Source organism: Pocillopora verrucosa, chromosome 5 (assembly GCF_036669915.1).
Source record: "Pocillopora verrucosa isolate sample1 chromosome 5, ASM3666991v2, whole genome shotgun sequence".
In the NCBI taxonomy this organism is placed as follows: domain Eukaryota; kingdom Metazoa; phylum Cnidaria; class Anthozoa; order Scleractinia; family Pocilloporidae; genus Pocillopora; species Pocillopora verrucosa.
In genome coordinates, this window is record NC_089316.1 from 25,965,198 (window position 1) to 25,979,426 (window position 14,229).

General features: G+C 38.0%; 3 protein-coding genes across 4 annotated transcripts; 1 reads left to right on the forward strand and 2 right to left on the reverse strand.

The window, feature by feature from the left end:
- Nucleotides 1–57: 57 nt before the first annotated feature.
- Nucleotides 58–3,228, reverse strand: LOC131785607 (thyrotropin-releasing hormone receptor-like). Its single transcript, XM_059102530.2, has 2 exons — nucleotides 3,103–3,228; nucleotides 58–1,111 (listed from the first exon to the last, which is right to left on the reverse strand). The coding sequence occupies exon 2, from the start codon at nucleotides 1,021–1,023 to the stop codon at nucleotides 58–60; it is 966 nt and encodes a 321-aa protein (XP_058958513.2). The 5' UTR covers nucleotides 1,024–1,111; nucleotides 3,103–3,228.
- Nucleotides 3,229–4,449: 1,221 nt separating this feature from the next.
- Nucleotides 4,450–9,339, reverse strand: LOC131785577 (methyltransferase N6AMT1). Of its 2 annotated transcripts, none has more exons than XM_059102491.2 (7): nucleotides 9,148–9,339; nucleotides 8,968–9,054; nucleotides 8,025–8,115; nucleotides 7,514–7,597; nucleotides 7,363–7,416; nucleotides 6,123–6,210; nucleotides 4,450–5,282 (listed from the first exon to the last, which is right to left on the reverse strand). In XM_059102491.2, the coding sequence occupies exons 1-7, from the start codon at nucleotides 9,276–9,278 to the stop codon at nucleotides 5,152–5,154; spliced, it is 666 nt and encodes a 221-aa protein (XP_058958474.2). In that variant the 5' UTR covers nucleotides 9,279–9,339; the 3' UTR covers nucleotides 4,450–5,151. The 2 variants fall into 2 exon arrangements, with proteins under 2 accessions (XP_058958474.2, XP_058958473.2); XM_059102490.2 differs by having other exon boundaries at nucleotides 8,025–8,145.
- A 35-nt stretch (nucleotides 9,340–9,374) lies between these two features.
- On the forward strand, nucleotides 9,375–13,471 carry LOC131785584 (uncharacterized). Its single transcript, XM_059102501.2, has 4 exons — nucleotides 9,375–9,890; nucleotides 10,557–10,882; nucleotides 11,699–11,947; nucleotides 12,307–13,471. Exons 1-4 carry the CDS (start codon nucleotides 9,427–9,429, stop codon nucleotides 12,585–12,587), a joined length of 1,320 nt encoding a protein of 439 aa, XP_058958484.2. The 5' UTR covers nucleotides 9,375–9,426; the 3' UTR covers nucleotides 12,588–13,471.
- The last annotated feature ends 758 nt before the right edge of the window (nucleotides 13,472–14,229 follow it).

Consider the following 14,229-nt stretch of genomic DNA (forward strand, 5'->3'; position numbering starts at 1 on the left):
ATTAGAAATTATTTTCCTTTCACGAGGCTTATTTTAATACTGTACGACCTGCACAGCTTAGAGATATATCACCGTTACTTTCCCAGACGAATTTTTACCACGACTAAAAAGTTTTACCCTAAATGATTGCTCTTCGAACATTCCACAAAACACCATTTTGACTCCTTTTCGAAACTCAGGAATACGAATGTAATAGATGGAAGGCGTCAGTGCAGTACGAAGGAAGGTGAATGCGACGCACAACCGAAAGGCTGCGAAAAACCAATAATGTTGTGCACAATTTGAGCAGTAAACCTCGTACAATAGTAAATTCCAATATGGCAACAAAGAAATGGCAAAAAGGAGTATCACAAATATAAACGCGCTCGACAGGAGTATTTGTTTTTTGAGTCTTGTTCTGCATCTTGATTTTTCTCCAGAGGAACTATCACAGGGGTTTTGTTCTGCATATAGGCCATTTAATCTCCTCAACGCTTTGTAGAGCAAAGCTGTTAATGTAATCGTGGCGGCGAGTGGAATAGCCACGTTGAAATGTAAATCTAACTTTCGTATCCACCGCTGAGCGGCAGCTATCTCGAAAATGGAAAAGCCCACAGAGTAGACGAAAATACTTGCCAAACCTATCAGAGTATTTTTCATTTTATCTGCACGAGGATGGAAAACTGGATAAGAAATATTTCCCAGTCTCTCCACCGAAAATGCGAGCATAACATAGTTTTCTGTGCGGATCAACAATGAGAAGGATATTCTTGAAAAAGCGCTCATAGAGTGAGCGGTATCTTCGATATCCTGTGCGCATGTTATGTAGCTTTCTGCTGCCGCTGTACTGACTACGCTTCCAAACAGCAGATGCAGAATAGCCAGGCTTGTGACATAAAGTGAAGTTGTTGACTTCAGTGATTTAGTTCGGTCTTTGTACAACACAATCAGAAGACAACTATTCAGTACCACTGCCATAAGAGAAAATAACAACATCAATACTGCGCCTGAAATGCATACAGTTGACTGGAAGTCACTTGCCATGTTGTCCAGTTCCGCTTCCGGTAGACCGTTTGGATTCCAGCGTTATGGTTATCTTTAGGTCTGTACAGCGTACAAAATTATCCACCCTCTGTAAAGATATACCAATAAATTATGCATTTCCCCTTAGAACTCAAAGTTAGCTAGCTCGGTAATGATTTTGAAATAATTTCTGGCGAGAAACAAACGATTAGAGATAATGGCCTTGTCCAAAAATTTTTTGTTATTTTGGTAAAATTCCATGCACAAATTTTCTTAACCTTTTCTTGCTCGAATTTATAATTCTGTGTAAAGACGGCGGGTATCGAGTTTCTGCACCAATCACAGAGCGAAGTTTAATTGAAAATCGCCTTATACGGAATAAATCGAGGTGACATTTGGGAAATAGCGATGATTAGAAAAACCAGGGATAGGCTCATTTAGTTTTTGAAAACAAATAGGAATGCAAATTTTACTTGATTAACGCCCGCCATTGTTGTTTGCAAATTTCGGGGTAAAATCACTTGTAGGATGCATTGATGTGGATCCAGTCTCCCCCTCTCAAGTCTCCTTAATCATCGACATGAAATGTGTTAATGAAACTCTTCCGGTTGCGACTTTTTCAATTTACTCTGTTTGCCATGTTTTGGGTGAATTTAATCGGGAAATTGGAGGAAATTTGCAGAACATCCTAATTCATTTAAAACCGGAATGAAACATAAAGCCAGTTCCAAAGTAGTCTTTTTTTAACATACAATACTCATGGTGTATTTTACCTCAAAATACTGAACGGATAGTTATTAGAATTAGGAAAATTATTCTACCTCGGGAACACTTTCCGTTGCAAGGAAATTCGATGATTCAAATGACTTAGTACTAAAACAAAACAAAACAAAACTTCATCTCTTACCAACATTTTTAACGACAAAATAATTTTGTTATGACTTTTCTTGGACCGTTTTTCCAACTTCAAAACTACACTCATACATATTTTAACTGCCTTTTAATTTGGTTACCTAGTCCCACACTGATCAGATGTGATCATTTCTAGTGTGAAAATTCATTAAAACAAACAACACCAGGAAACAAATTTTTTTCGAAAATTGGGTTGAATATCTTGCTTTTATAATACATACACTCTTTGGTTGTTTTAATGTTTCCCGTATACCATCTTTTTTTTTTTGGTGGTCAGACAGACGGTGGATTTTAATTGAATAGCCTTACGGCATGAGATCAATTTTTTTTGTAAAACGAGACGGTAAAAAAAATAAACAATACGTTTTGGATCTGAAATAAATTATTAAGTGATTACCAGGCTGCAGTAAACCACTCTCTGAGCTTAGGGATTTCCAATTATGAAAATTTAAAAACAAAAACCACAATTCCACAAACGAGGTGAATGAAAGGTAAATGTCATTAGAAAAAAGTAATAACTTTAAAGATCTATAGTTTTGAAGCAGAATTGAAGAAAGTATGGTAAAGGATAAATGATAAAATGACTCTCTATATCTTCTGTTATGTGTTTCTTTTCTTTCTCTACAATGAGAATTTATCGTAAATATTTTTACTGTAATCCGCCTGGTTTTATGTTGTAATGTTTGTCTACTCTGATAAACTTCAACGTTTTGTCAATGAAAGTCAACTCTCTGTTACCAGATATGACTCCAAAATTGGTGGTCTTCCCAGCTTTTTTAACGCCATAACAAAGAGAAATTGTTTAACTTCACAGGTCATAAACTGGTCTTAACCGACCGCTGAAAAAAAATAAAATTCCCAGCTCTCTTGAAACTATGACAATGGTTGGTTGTATGGAAGAATTTCGCTTTATCATACTAAAAGCATCGGTTTCCCTTTTCCTGGAAAATTTCTTATTGTCCGAAACAATGACCTGATTATTTCAAATCGCACGAAAATTTCTGTATATGCCTTCTACAGGAAAAAGCGACCTAATTTTCAATAGACAAACGTGCAGTTTCTGTGATATCCGCTTGGGCTAATGGTAGCGACTTCAAGCATAATTTCAACATATCATTTCAATACGCCAACTCTTGATTAAACTTACAAATACGTTTTAGATAAAAGATAAAAATGAATGAACCTTACCTGAAATTCGTCCGGCTGCGACAATTATAAGACAGCGAGTTGAAGTTCAAAAAACAGATGGATAGAACAAAACTAATTTTCTCATCTAGCATGAGAACCCAATTACTTTGCTCGTAATGCCGCAAGACCTGCAAATATTTTAACTTTATATGGTTAATCAACCACATGAATTAAAGCAAAAAACCCAAAAAGTAATGTTTGCTGTCGCAAAGCTCAACAAACACTGGGCAAAACAACAAACAATAAAAGATGAAATAAGTACTGTTCAATATTCATGTAAATTAAACTAGAAACATATTCATGTTAAAAAAATAATTTACCACAGGCGAGTGGTAGACAAAACGAAACACAAGATAAATGGAAGACATCATATTTTAATAATTTAACAAGGTAAAATTTGAATTAACCGGGTTGTTAATTCGACGGCATCACATACATAAACTCCAGAGCTTCTTTTCAGCTATTTAATGTAAAGTTACAGTGTTTTCTTAATTCACTCATCTCTTTCGTTGATCACCGAAACGCATTCAAAAGTAAATGCAAAAGCGGTGAGTGTTTAATTTAAAGCGAAAATAATTCCTAAAAAAACAGCTCTTCTGGGACAGCTTTAATAATGATGAGCGTAGAGGCGTTTTTTTGTTTTTTTTTGTACGCTCCTCCTATCGCGCACGACTTACAATTCGCACACGCCTCATACTTGCCTCCTTTCGATTGAAAACAGGAAGTAAATTAGATCTGTTCTGCAGGGCGCCAAACAATCACCTTGGCCTTTCGTGAGTAATTTGCAGTTCAGTCTCGTTTACCGGCATGACTTGGCGACCACGTGCAGTTTAATGAGATAAACCTTACGTAAGGTAAATAACACGAACAGATGTTAGGGTGTGAAGGTTGAACAAAACTGAGGACTTTCCTATTATACATGGTCTTGTTTAACATAATTCAGAGAGCGTTAAAATCTTCCAGTTCTGTTGAACGTTTTTTCAAAAATCTCATGTTTCCTTTTACTGCAGAAAGCGAAAGCGTTCGGCAACTTGCCATTAGCATTGGGAGACTTCAAAAGCTCCTTTTAAGTCTTTCCTTAACCGCATTGATTGAAAACCGCAACGCAAAAAGAAGATTGAAGTGATTGTTTTTCCTCCAAGAACATTCAGTGTCGTTACTGTGCGACCACTCTCTCAATAGCGTCACAACTATTTGTCCGAGAGGTTTCGGGTTCCACGTGATACGAAGATACAGATCGAAAACTGTCCGAGCGAGTAACTTAGGCACACCGAGGCCTTGATAACGCCGTTGTTATGTGAACAAGTAAATCCAACAATTAGGTTAGTTTGTTTGATATCAGTTTATTCAATTCACTACTGCGAAGGAAGCGAAACGTGATATGTATAACAATTATCAACTGAAAGGGAGGTCAATAATGGTGGATATTTACCGAGCAGCGAAGGACTGAGACTGGGCAAATATCCACTTCTTTCACCGACTCTGAGGTGGATAATTGTTTTAGTATATGTCTCACAGAAATCAAGAAATTAGCTATTTCTGTCAATATTCCACAAAGTGGTCGGAAATTTAATTCTTGACGCGCGACTCGTCGGAGGTGAACAAAATTTGTCAATCACTTCCGAACTGGCCAATCAGCGCGCGCGAAAATGTTTGGCTTATACCACCCGAGGCGTGCGCTGGACAACTGCTAAAAAATTACACAGTAAAAACCCTTTTCCTTTTTTTCTTCAAGTCAGATCAAGAAACTCGTACTTCATCTAGAACTGCGAGTCATTTTCTCATCTATTTTATTTTTCAAATAAGTCCACAATTTCAACCCACTTTTAAGGGAAACGCAAAAGAGTCGTGTGAGCGCAAAGCTGGACTGCTTTTTCTGGGCCGGCTCACGTCAACGCGTTCGGCCCGATACACGTCAGCTTTCACCGTGGTTTTCTAAGACATTGAGAACACGGTGTCTCTGTAAGTTATTTCAGAATTGTACTGTGCACTGATTGCCCTTTAATCCGTTCTATACTGAGAAACATGATCAAAAAAAATTCACTCTTGTCATCTGACTGGGCTGTTCTTCTTGAAGTCTTTAGTAAATTTTAGAAGAGAGAGTCTCTCTCTTCCTGCTTTTCTTTTCATTAAAACTTCACCACATAAGCCTTGGGACTCCAACATACTTATGACCTCGTCTGAAGAAAGTGAAAAGAAAAGTAACACGAATGAATTTTAAAGAAACCGCAAGGAACTAATAATGTGGAAATTATTCTTTGTTCACGCAATAACAGGGTCAGAACACAACAGCGGGAGCTAAGTTCCCCTCTCCTTGCGAGAACTGCATTGGCTCTTTAACATCTCACGTAAACCAGTACATGGAAGATACAGGATATGGGACCATAGCAAAGGCAGCACATTCTCCTCAGTTATGTTAAGACCCTGAGTGTTGGTCCGATCTAGAGCTTAAACTCTCGACCTTCCGCACGGCAGTCCGGTGCTCTACAACGTGACTGACCAAGCAGAAATATCATCTCCATCGAAACTGTATCGCGAAACAATATCATCTAAAAGAAACTGCCAACGGAGAATACTCACCAAGAACAAGTATAATAAGAACCTTTGCTTTTGGCGCGTATTCAATTGAGTGTCGTAAACCTTAAACCAAAGTTATCACGGCGGCCAATCGGAGCGATACAAGATATCAAAAGGAGCCATTGAGAACTCAGAGTAAAAACATGAAAACTTATTAAATGCGGGAAAAACGCAAGTGACCAAGTCGCGATTGGTTTCAGTTCGGCTCCTGATTGGTCGAAAAGGTGGCGTGAGTTTTCTGGACCAATCACAGAGTAAAGACGAGCAAAACTATGGCAGCCCGGATTGCTTTCGAAAATTAATTGAAAATGGCTCTATTGGCATGATTCATGTCTTCAAAAATTGTGAATTTAGAAAAAAGTTGACGTTTAAAATTGATAATTTTTAACAGAAAATAGTAAAATACTGCTACATGAATCAGATATACACTATTCCGCTCCTACCTGGCTTATTTTCTGCCACAGTAACAAGATAAAAACATCCTGTGTTGGACAAAAGAGTGGATACAATCGGGAAAAGACGATCCATTACCTAAATTGACACAAAAACAAAAGATACATTGATTTCATGACTAGTGAACTGTTGTATCATTTAAGGCTTGCAGAGCCTCCTTATTCGTGTGACATCTTTAAATGTCTGTGGAATTGAAATATGTGACATAGTAGCTTACAGGGGCTTAAAAACAAAATGCAAAATATTTCAAGAAAATAAAACTTAAGACAGTTGTCTGGTCTTTCACAAAGTAAAAGTCTCCATCAAAAGACTCCAGCTAATTAGAGTGATTTGTTTAGGGACTTAAAGGGAATTTTAGGGAATGTGTTATCGTTCTCAATACTTAGTCCCAAGAATAACTTAGTTATTATATAACTGTATGTATAACCAAAGAGTCATTTGTCCATCAATGTCCACCGCTTCCTGTACTTTCATTTCTAGCTGCGTTGCTATGTTACGAATGACAGGCCAGCTCGTTGCTGGGGGCCGCGTGCGCGTGTGTGAGATGAGATAAGTTGAGTTTGTAATAACGTGGGCAGTAAAAGCAGTGTTGTTGTGAGTGTAAAACCCGCGAATAAAGTTGTCAATACATTTTCAAGCAGAAAGGCCTGTTAGAACAACAACAAAAAAATTCTCCTAGCTTAATTTTCAGAAATGCATGGCACACAGTGAGGAAGACTGTTTTCAAGATCTTGCGGGGAGCAGAAGTGTTAGGAAATCACACAGAGATGTTCCACATTGCAAATTTAACCCTTTACACCCTAACATCAGTTTGCATATTCTCCATACATTTCTCTCTACATTTCCTTTGATGCTGACAAGGAGAATTTGTTTAACAATCAAAGTGTCTTAAATTGGTGATCATTTCCTTTATTCTCGTGATCTCAAAAACTGATTCAGCAGTATTACTGTAAGGAGAAATTAGACACTGGTCACAAAAAGGATTCTTATGATATATAGGTACCTCTGTCCCTCCCACTTCCTGTACTTTCATTTCTAGCCGCGTTGTTATGTTACGAATGACAGACCAGCTTGTTGCTAGGGGCTCCCTATGCGTTTGTGAGATGAGATGAGTTGAGTTTGTAATAACATGAGCAGTAAAAGCGGTGTTGTTGTGAGTGTTAAACCTGCAAATAAAGTTGTCTAAAATGGACCAGCTGAGTTTAATTGTCATCCAGCAATGACAGGTACCTCTCTTCCTCTGTCTCCACCCGCCCAGGAAGCCTCAATGCTATGACTGCCAACCTTGTAAGAACAAAAATACAAAAAATAAAATTTATCATATGGAATCAAAAAATTTATATCATTAGGAAATATTGATATCAAAGGAGCCTGCTACTACCTCATCAGAAGCAGTGACAACATAGGGTGGGTTGAAGATCAATACATCAACTTTTCCAAAAATATTTGGAATAAGGCCTTCAACCTGTGAAGTAGAAAATAGTTTTATGTGATGTCAAGGGAAGGCTGTTGAACAAATTTCCCTGAAAAAAGTAAGTTAAATAAAAAGTTTACTAGCAATTTGTTTGTTTGCTTAGTCATTCTTTTTTAATGAAATCAGAGGCATTTATAAGTACCTGAAATCTTACACATGTCTATAAAAAAAACTTTCAGTCTGTAATATTTAATTTATTTTACTGGGGAGGGCCAGTCAAACTAATAAAGTAAGAAAAACAATAAAATCTTTCACAAAACTCGTAAAGAAAGAAGAAACTCATTAATCATAAGATACAAATTATTTTGGCAAGTGAAATCTGACTCAATGCCAACAAGGAGAACTACAAAAAATGAGTTAAAATGTTCATCCAAAACTCTGAACCATAATTTTTCCTCACAACTGCACTAAAACTTACCAAATCTGTTACAACACAACTAACTTTCACTCCATTCTGCTTTGCCGTTTGTGATGTGCATTGAGCAGCCATGGGGTTTATGTCAGTAGCTCTGGAACAATTACAATAACCAAAAGTATTCCTGATTTTGAAGGTATCCAAAATAAACAGTACAACAAATGTAATTACTCTATAAACATACAACTTCTCCATATCTTAGAGATGGCTGATCAATGGGATATGATATTGCATTGATCCCCTAAAAGACCATCTACAAATTTTATTTGGGTAATTAATAGTTTTAAGTACATTTTTGAGCCAGAAATAGGTTTATATTTTAGCAAATTACTTTCCTTGGCATTTGTTTCAAGCAATATTTATGGTTAACCTTACTGTGACAACCTGTGAAAATATTCTTTTTTCTCACCTTCATATTTCTAGGCTCTGTTGTTCTATTAGTCTGGCATTTTTGTTTTGGTTTAATTTTTAGTTTTCTGAATACTGATGAAGGAAGGATTTCAAAGCAGGGGGCAATATGTAATGATTATTCGCCGACGGCAAAGAGAATATTGTTGAATAATCCTTTGAACAGGAGCGAGGCTAATGATGACCTTGTTATGATGCAAACATCGCTACTTTTCAAAGGTAAATTACTTTGCTATCATGCTCACTAAATACTAGTCTCTATCACAACATGGTCACCTTCAGCCTTACTCCAAATCAAAGGCTTGACAACTAAGTATACAACTGTATCATAGCGCCATTAAAAATACCACAATTTTAAAGAACTGTTAAATGAGCGGACTTAAAAGCGGGTGGGGGGGGGGGGGCACTAAAGCGAAACTTCTTATGGGTGGGGGGAGGTCATAAATGTTTCTTCACTTGCACTTCAGTACCATCATAAAGCCTGAATGAGACTCTCGCGGCCCCACTGGTCGATCCTTGTACAGTAAACAAAACTCACATGTAGTGGGTGAGGGATCCGATAATGGAAGCCAAAAAAGTTATTAGGGCACCGGATCCACTGCCAACCTCCACGCATAAAAGTGGCCTGTGAAGAAAACAATGGAATTTAATCAAAGCTTAGATAAATTCTGGTTGTGTCTGCCAGAGATTTCACTGAAATCAAGCAAAAATTCTTTGCCTTCGTGCTCTCAAGAAATTCGCGTCTTTTTCCAAAGCATCCATCATGAGAAATGTATCTTCTGCAGGCTCATAAACATGCTGGTAATCTTCTTGATTAAGATGTAAAAACGACGGAGTGGGAAAAGACATTGGAAGGTTGAAAATAACCTAAACAAACTTTGGGGTCTTTCAGTGTAGTTCGTCCGCCATCTTTTCCGTAAATGTTGTTAAGAGCCTGGTGATTAGTACTTAACCTTACTCTCATGTTTGTTTTCTGTCTCCACAATCGCAGCTTGGAATGGAGCCCGAGGTAAAGCGCCTTAAAACGGACAAAAAATCTATGAAAAATGGCGTGGCTGATGAGAAATTTATCATCTCAGACGAATTTTCGGATTCTGAGAGAAGCACCACCGATAATCGTGGCGATCGGGCAGAACGCGCGCCCGACGCGGGAAATGAGCAACTTCCGGTCTGTAAACGTGGTCTGGAGTGCAACGAAATAGATTTGATCCACTTTGCAGAATTCTGGCATCCGACAGATACAAAACTAGAAGATTATGAAAATAACAACGTGGAGGCCGGAAAACATGAAGAAGAGGAATGCGATGTGGTGGAGTTGCCGAATTACCAGGTTGAATGCACCCAACCGGTTTTCGACGACGAGGATTATTCTGACGATGAGGAAGAAAATGACAAAGATGATAAATTCTTCCCGTCAAAATCACTCGAAGAGCATTCAAGTGGCGATAGTTTGGGATCGCAGTAAGTATTTTTAGAATGAGCAGGGAATAAGCTCTTATCAAACATAGAATGAGAACAAAGGTTGGCAGCATGTTAGATTTACAACAGCCAGCTGCGCTTGATGTGACTTGTCAGTTAATTGTCACGCGAAAAACAGCTTCGAGTGTTTTTGTATTCGAGAGGGGAAGATTTATTGAAGAGAGGCGCTTAATAATTCTATTTTACATCTTAAAGGCAAAATTATTTATTTTGTTGATGAACTGACACATCTAATGTAACTAATAAGATACTAGGACATTTACATAACAATAATTGTTATTGTAGACGACACTTGAAGCCATAACCTTAAAAGCTGTCTAAAGTTTGTAATGGACAGTGAAGTGTTCTTTAGATTAGCCTGATGGTCGTACAAAACCAGACAATTTGGCGCAATGATTTTTAAGCCCGTGTGAAAGTGTGACTCCCCCCGATAGAAAAAGACAAATTTTTTGGGATTTTAACCCATAATTAAAATTATGGAGTAGTAATTGTACTTAATTTACTTACGTCTTTTGTTCATTATTGAATGTTCCGCAATAGTGTTATCGATGAATCAAACTCATCTGTGTTTCTAGGGAATTTTTTCTCGCCCTAAGGCTTTAGGAAATGAATGTTGATCGCTGAATTCCGGAAAAAATTGTCTTTCAGATTGTCAAGAAACGACACAGTTTTAAGTCGTGGTCCCAGCATCGTAAAGTGCTACTCTCTTCTTTCCGAATCCGAACGCCGGGAACTCATAAGAAGGGCCTTTGAAATGAAAGATCTCTTGAAAAAGGAACTCGATAAAACGTTAGAAATTATTGACGAGAAGAACAAAGAGCTCAGACGGGTGCATTCTCAGCTAGAGAGAGGGCAACTGATGGTTGATGGAGAAAAGGAGGCTTTGGATAAAGATGACTTGTGCTATTTTCCACTTTTTGCTGAGAGGGAGTACAAAGAGGGATCTGCCGCTCAGATGCATTTTCGTCTTGCAGGTTAGAATTGCAAGGCATGAGGCGGGGCAGGGGGGAGGGGGGCATCCCCTATGAAAAACTGGGGGGTAGAAAGGTTCTCTTAAATTAGTATGCATATTCTCCATACTGTTCTCTATACATTTTTTAAGGTGCTGACAAGGAGAATTAGCTTAACGATCCCAAGCTTCTGTAGTTGTTGATCATTTCCATTATTCTCATGACCCTAATAATTGATTCAGGGGAGATGCTGTAAGGAGAAATTAGATGCTACTCACTCTTAGGGGTTAAAGGGGTTAACTGGAAAACCATCATAGTTCCTCGGGCCTGTTTGTTGACCCAAAGTACAAAGAGTTCTAAGTGCTGGGTTCTGAAACCAGACTCCACTTGCAGAAGCTACAAGAAGTCTTGGGGTGCCTCTTTCCAAGGCAGCATTAGAGGAAGGGAGTCTCCTCTTCTTCCTGTTCTCTTCGACATCCCACATGTGAGACTCTTTTCCATTGCCCTCCTCTTTGAAATGCTGTGGATTAATTATTAATATATGTTGACTTTGTTTTTGTTCTTTCATTTCTCTTTCTCTTCCCAGACAAGGAAGAGAAGGGAGGGAATAATTTCCATTCCCTCCCTCCCTCCCCCTCCCTCCCCCTTCCCCCCCTCCCCATGACTACAAACAACTCCTTTATTCCCATTTGTTTCCAAATTTTCTGTACCTGACTGTTCTTAGCTGTGTACATCAATTTACTATAAGTCATGGTTAAACCCTACCTTCACAATCAAATTTTGGTACCAAAAGTTTCCACCATAATTTTTATTCAATCTTTTTTTTTTTTAATCTCACAGAATCTCAGTTCTATAGACTTGTTGATACAACAGATAAGTATCGTGTTACCAAGGTGGACTATGTAGTGAATCCAGTTATGATAAGAAGATTCCAGAAAGCCAGACAGAAGCTGAAGGAAGTTCGTGGAGAAAAGATGTCATACCCTGTGTTAGCTTTCCATGGGACAAAAGAGACCAACATTCATTCTATTTGTGATACAGGATTCAGGGTTCCTGGAGAGGCAAACTTTGAGCATGCAACTGATATAGGTAATAATTGAATGTTACAGTTCTGAAGAGTCAAGTTTAATTGCCACCAAGGTTCCCGTCTCTAATACTGTAATCTCAGACCCTCAATTGAACATATCTCTAAAAAGCCCCCCTCTATGATATTACCTCCTCTTTTCAAAAGCTCTTCTATAAAAGCCTTTCTTGTATGCCTTTCTCCAATATCACTATCATTGTGATCATCATCATTTTCATGTGAGCTAGCTAGCTCAGTAGAATCTATTTCATCCCAAGGGAAGGAGATTTTTGTGTAGCTGACTTTACAACCCTTACTAAAACTTCAACTGTCATCAGCTTTGATAAAGCATAACTTAAGCTTAAATTTTTTCTATTTTATCCAGGAGATTATGGCCGTGGTGTTTACTTCAGTGAGTATCCTTCCTATTCAATGAAATACATCCGAGGTGCATCAAGGCTCCTTCTCTGTCAGGTGCTCCCTGGCAAAGTCTATGGATGTACCAAACTGATCCATGGAGAGCCCCTGGAGATGGGTCATGACTCTCACACCTCCCCTGACGGAAAAGAACTGGTCATTTTCAACTCTCATCACATCCTCCCCTCTTATGTTGTTCATTATGGTGAAGCTAATGGTGACTTTTCATATGAAGATACTAATGTGTAACTGAAGGTTTATTGTATTTCCTCAAAGAAGCACCCATGCTCTAAAAAGCACCCTCCATTCGTCAAACATCCATACCCTTGGCCAAAATATCAAATAAGCACCCTGCCCTTCTCTCTCACTTTCTGAATTAGTAAGGAAACAAGGAAAACCTGTTTCTATTGCCACCTTTTTTAATAACTTTTCAACCTTCAACTACAGCTGAACCAGAACAAGAGAATAGTTTCGTAATAAGCACCACCCTCAAATAAGTACTCTCCATCCCACAAGTGCTGTCCTTTCAATAAGCTCCCTCCTCCCAGTAAGAGCCTTCTATCCAATATACTACCTCCGTCCAAAAGCACTCCTCCTTTTAGGTGAAAAATTAAATTATAAAATAATTCAAATAGTACGCGCACTCTGATTGGCCATAAAACCATTTTACATGAGCGTATGTAAACATGGTTTTCGTTCCTCTTTCTTTAGTTATTTTATAAAAGAAATGTAAAATGTTTTCCATGTTTACATAGCCTGGTGTAAACACTTGGGAGGTTGGGAGAACACAAGATAAGCTGGAAACCACTCCGCTTCGCGTCATGGTTTCCTACACTTATCTCATGTTCTCCCAACCTCCCTTGTGTTTACATCAGGCTATGTAAACATGGAAACCATTTTACATTTCTTCATAAGCACTTGGGTGCTAACTTGAGGAAGTACAGTAAATAAAAAAACTCCAATACACTTCCTGAGTTTGTCAGTAAAGCAAAGTAATTGCCACCAAGTCATTCATGAATTACTAACAAAGGTGATTTGGCAAACCTTTAACCTTGTAAATATCTTTCACCCAAGATATAACTCACACAGGCTTTGCAAAAACTTTCTCATGGCAAATATGTGATTTTTAAATATTGTAAGTACAAAATTTTAAAAGAAATAAAAGCAAATTAAGAAAGTTAATAAATCTCCCTGTAAGAGATAGAGTGGATGAGTTGATATTCAGAATGGTTTTCACAACGAAATATGAAGTAAAATTATGCGAAACAGCATTCAGGTAAAACCTTGACAACTATCTGATAAGTGCATAGTCAACAAATTGGTGATTTGACTGATTGCACGAAATATCCAAGTATAGCAGAGCTTTTTTGTTTGACAAATAGGTTTAAATGGACTGGATACTTTTGGGACTATTTCTTTTTCAAACTGTGTATTCAGGTCACTTGGAAACGTTTAAGACTGTTATCTGTCTTAGAGGCACACGAAGCAACAAAACTTATCTTGGTCTCCATAGCATGAAGCAGCAAAGTATTGTTACTCTGTCCTGGATGGAATGCTAGTCCATTTTACAGTTGTGTGCTTGGTTGCCAAGCCTTTGAACAGGAGTAAGGCAAAGGTTGACCTTGTTTTGATACAAACATTGCTGCTTTTCAAATGCAAATTACTTTGTTATCATGGTAACTAGGTATTGGTCTCTATCACAATAAGGTCATCTTTAGCCTCACTCCAAATCAAAGGCTCTTTAACCAAGTACTAAACTGTAAAATGGCCTGTTGTCCCTTCCCCTCCCCACCAGTAATTGGCCCAAATCCATCTCTAACAATGAGCTACAAAGAAGTTATTGACTCATTGTAACATTTCCCTCTGCTCTGAGTGGCTGTTGTAATCACTT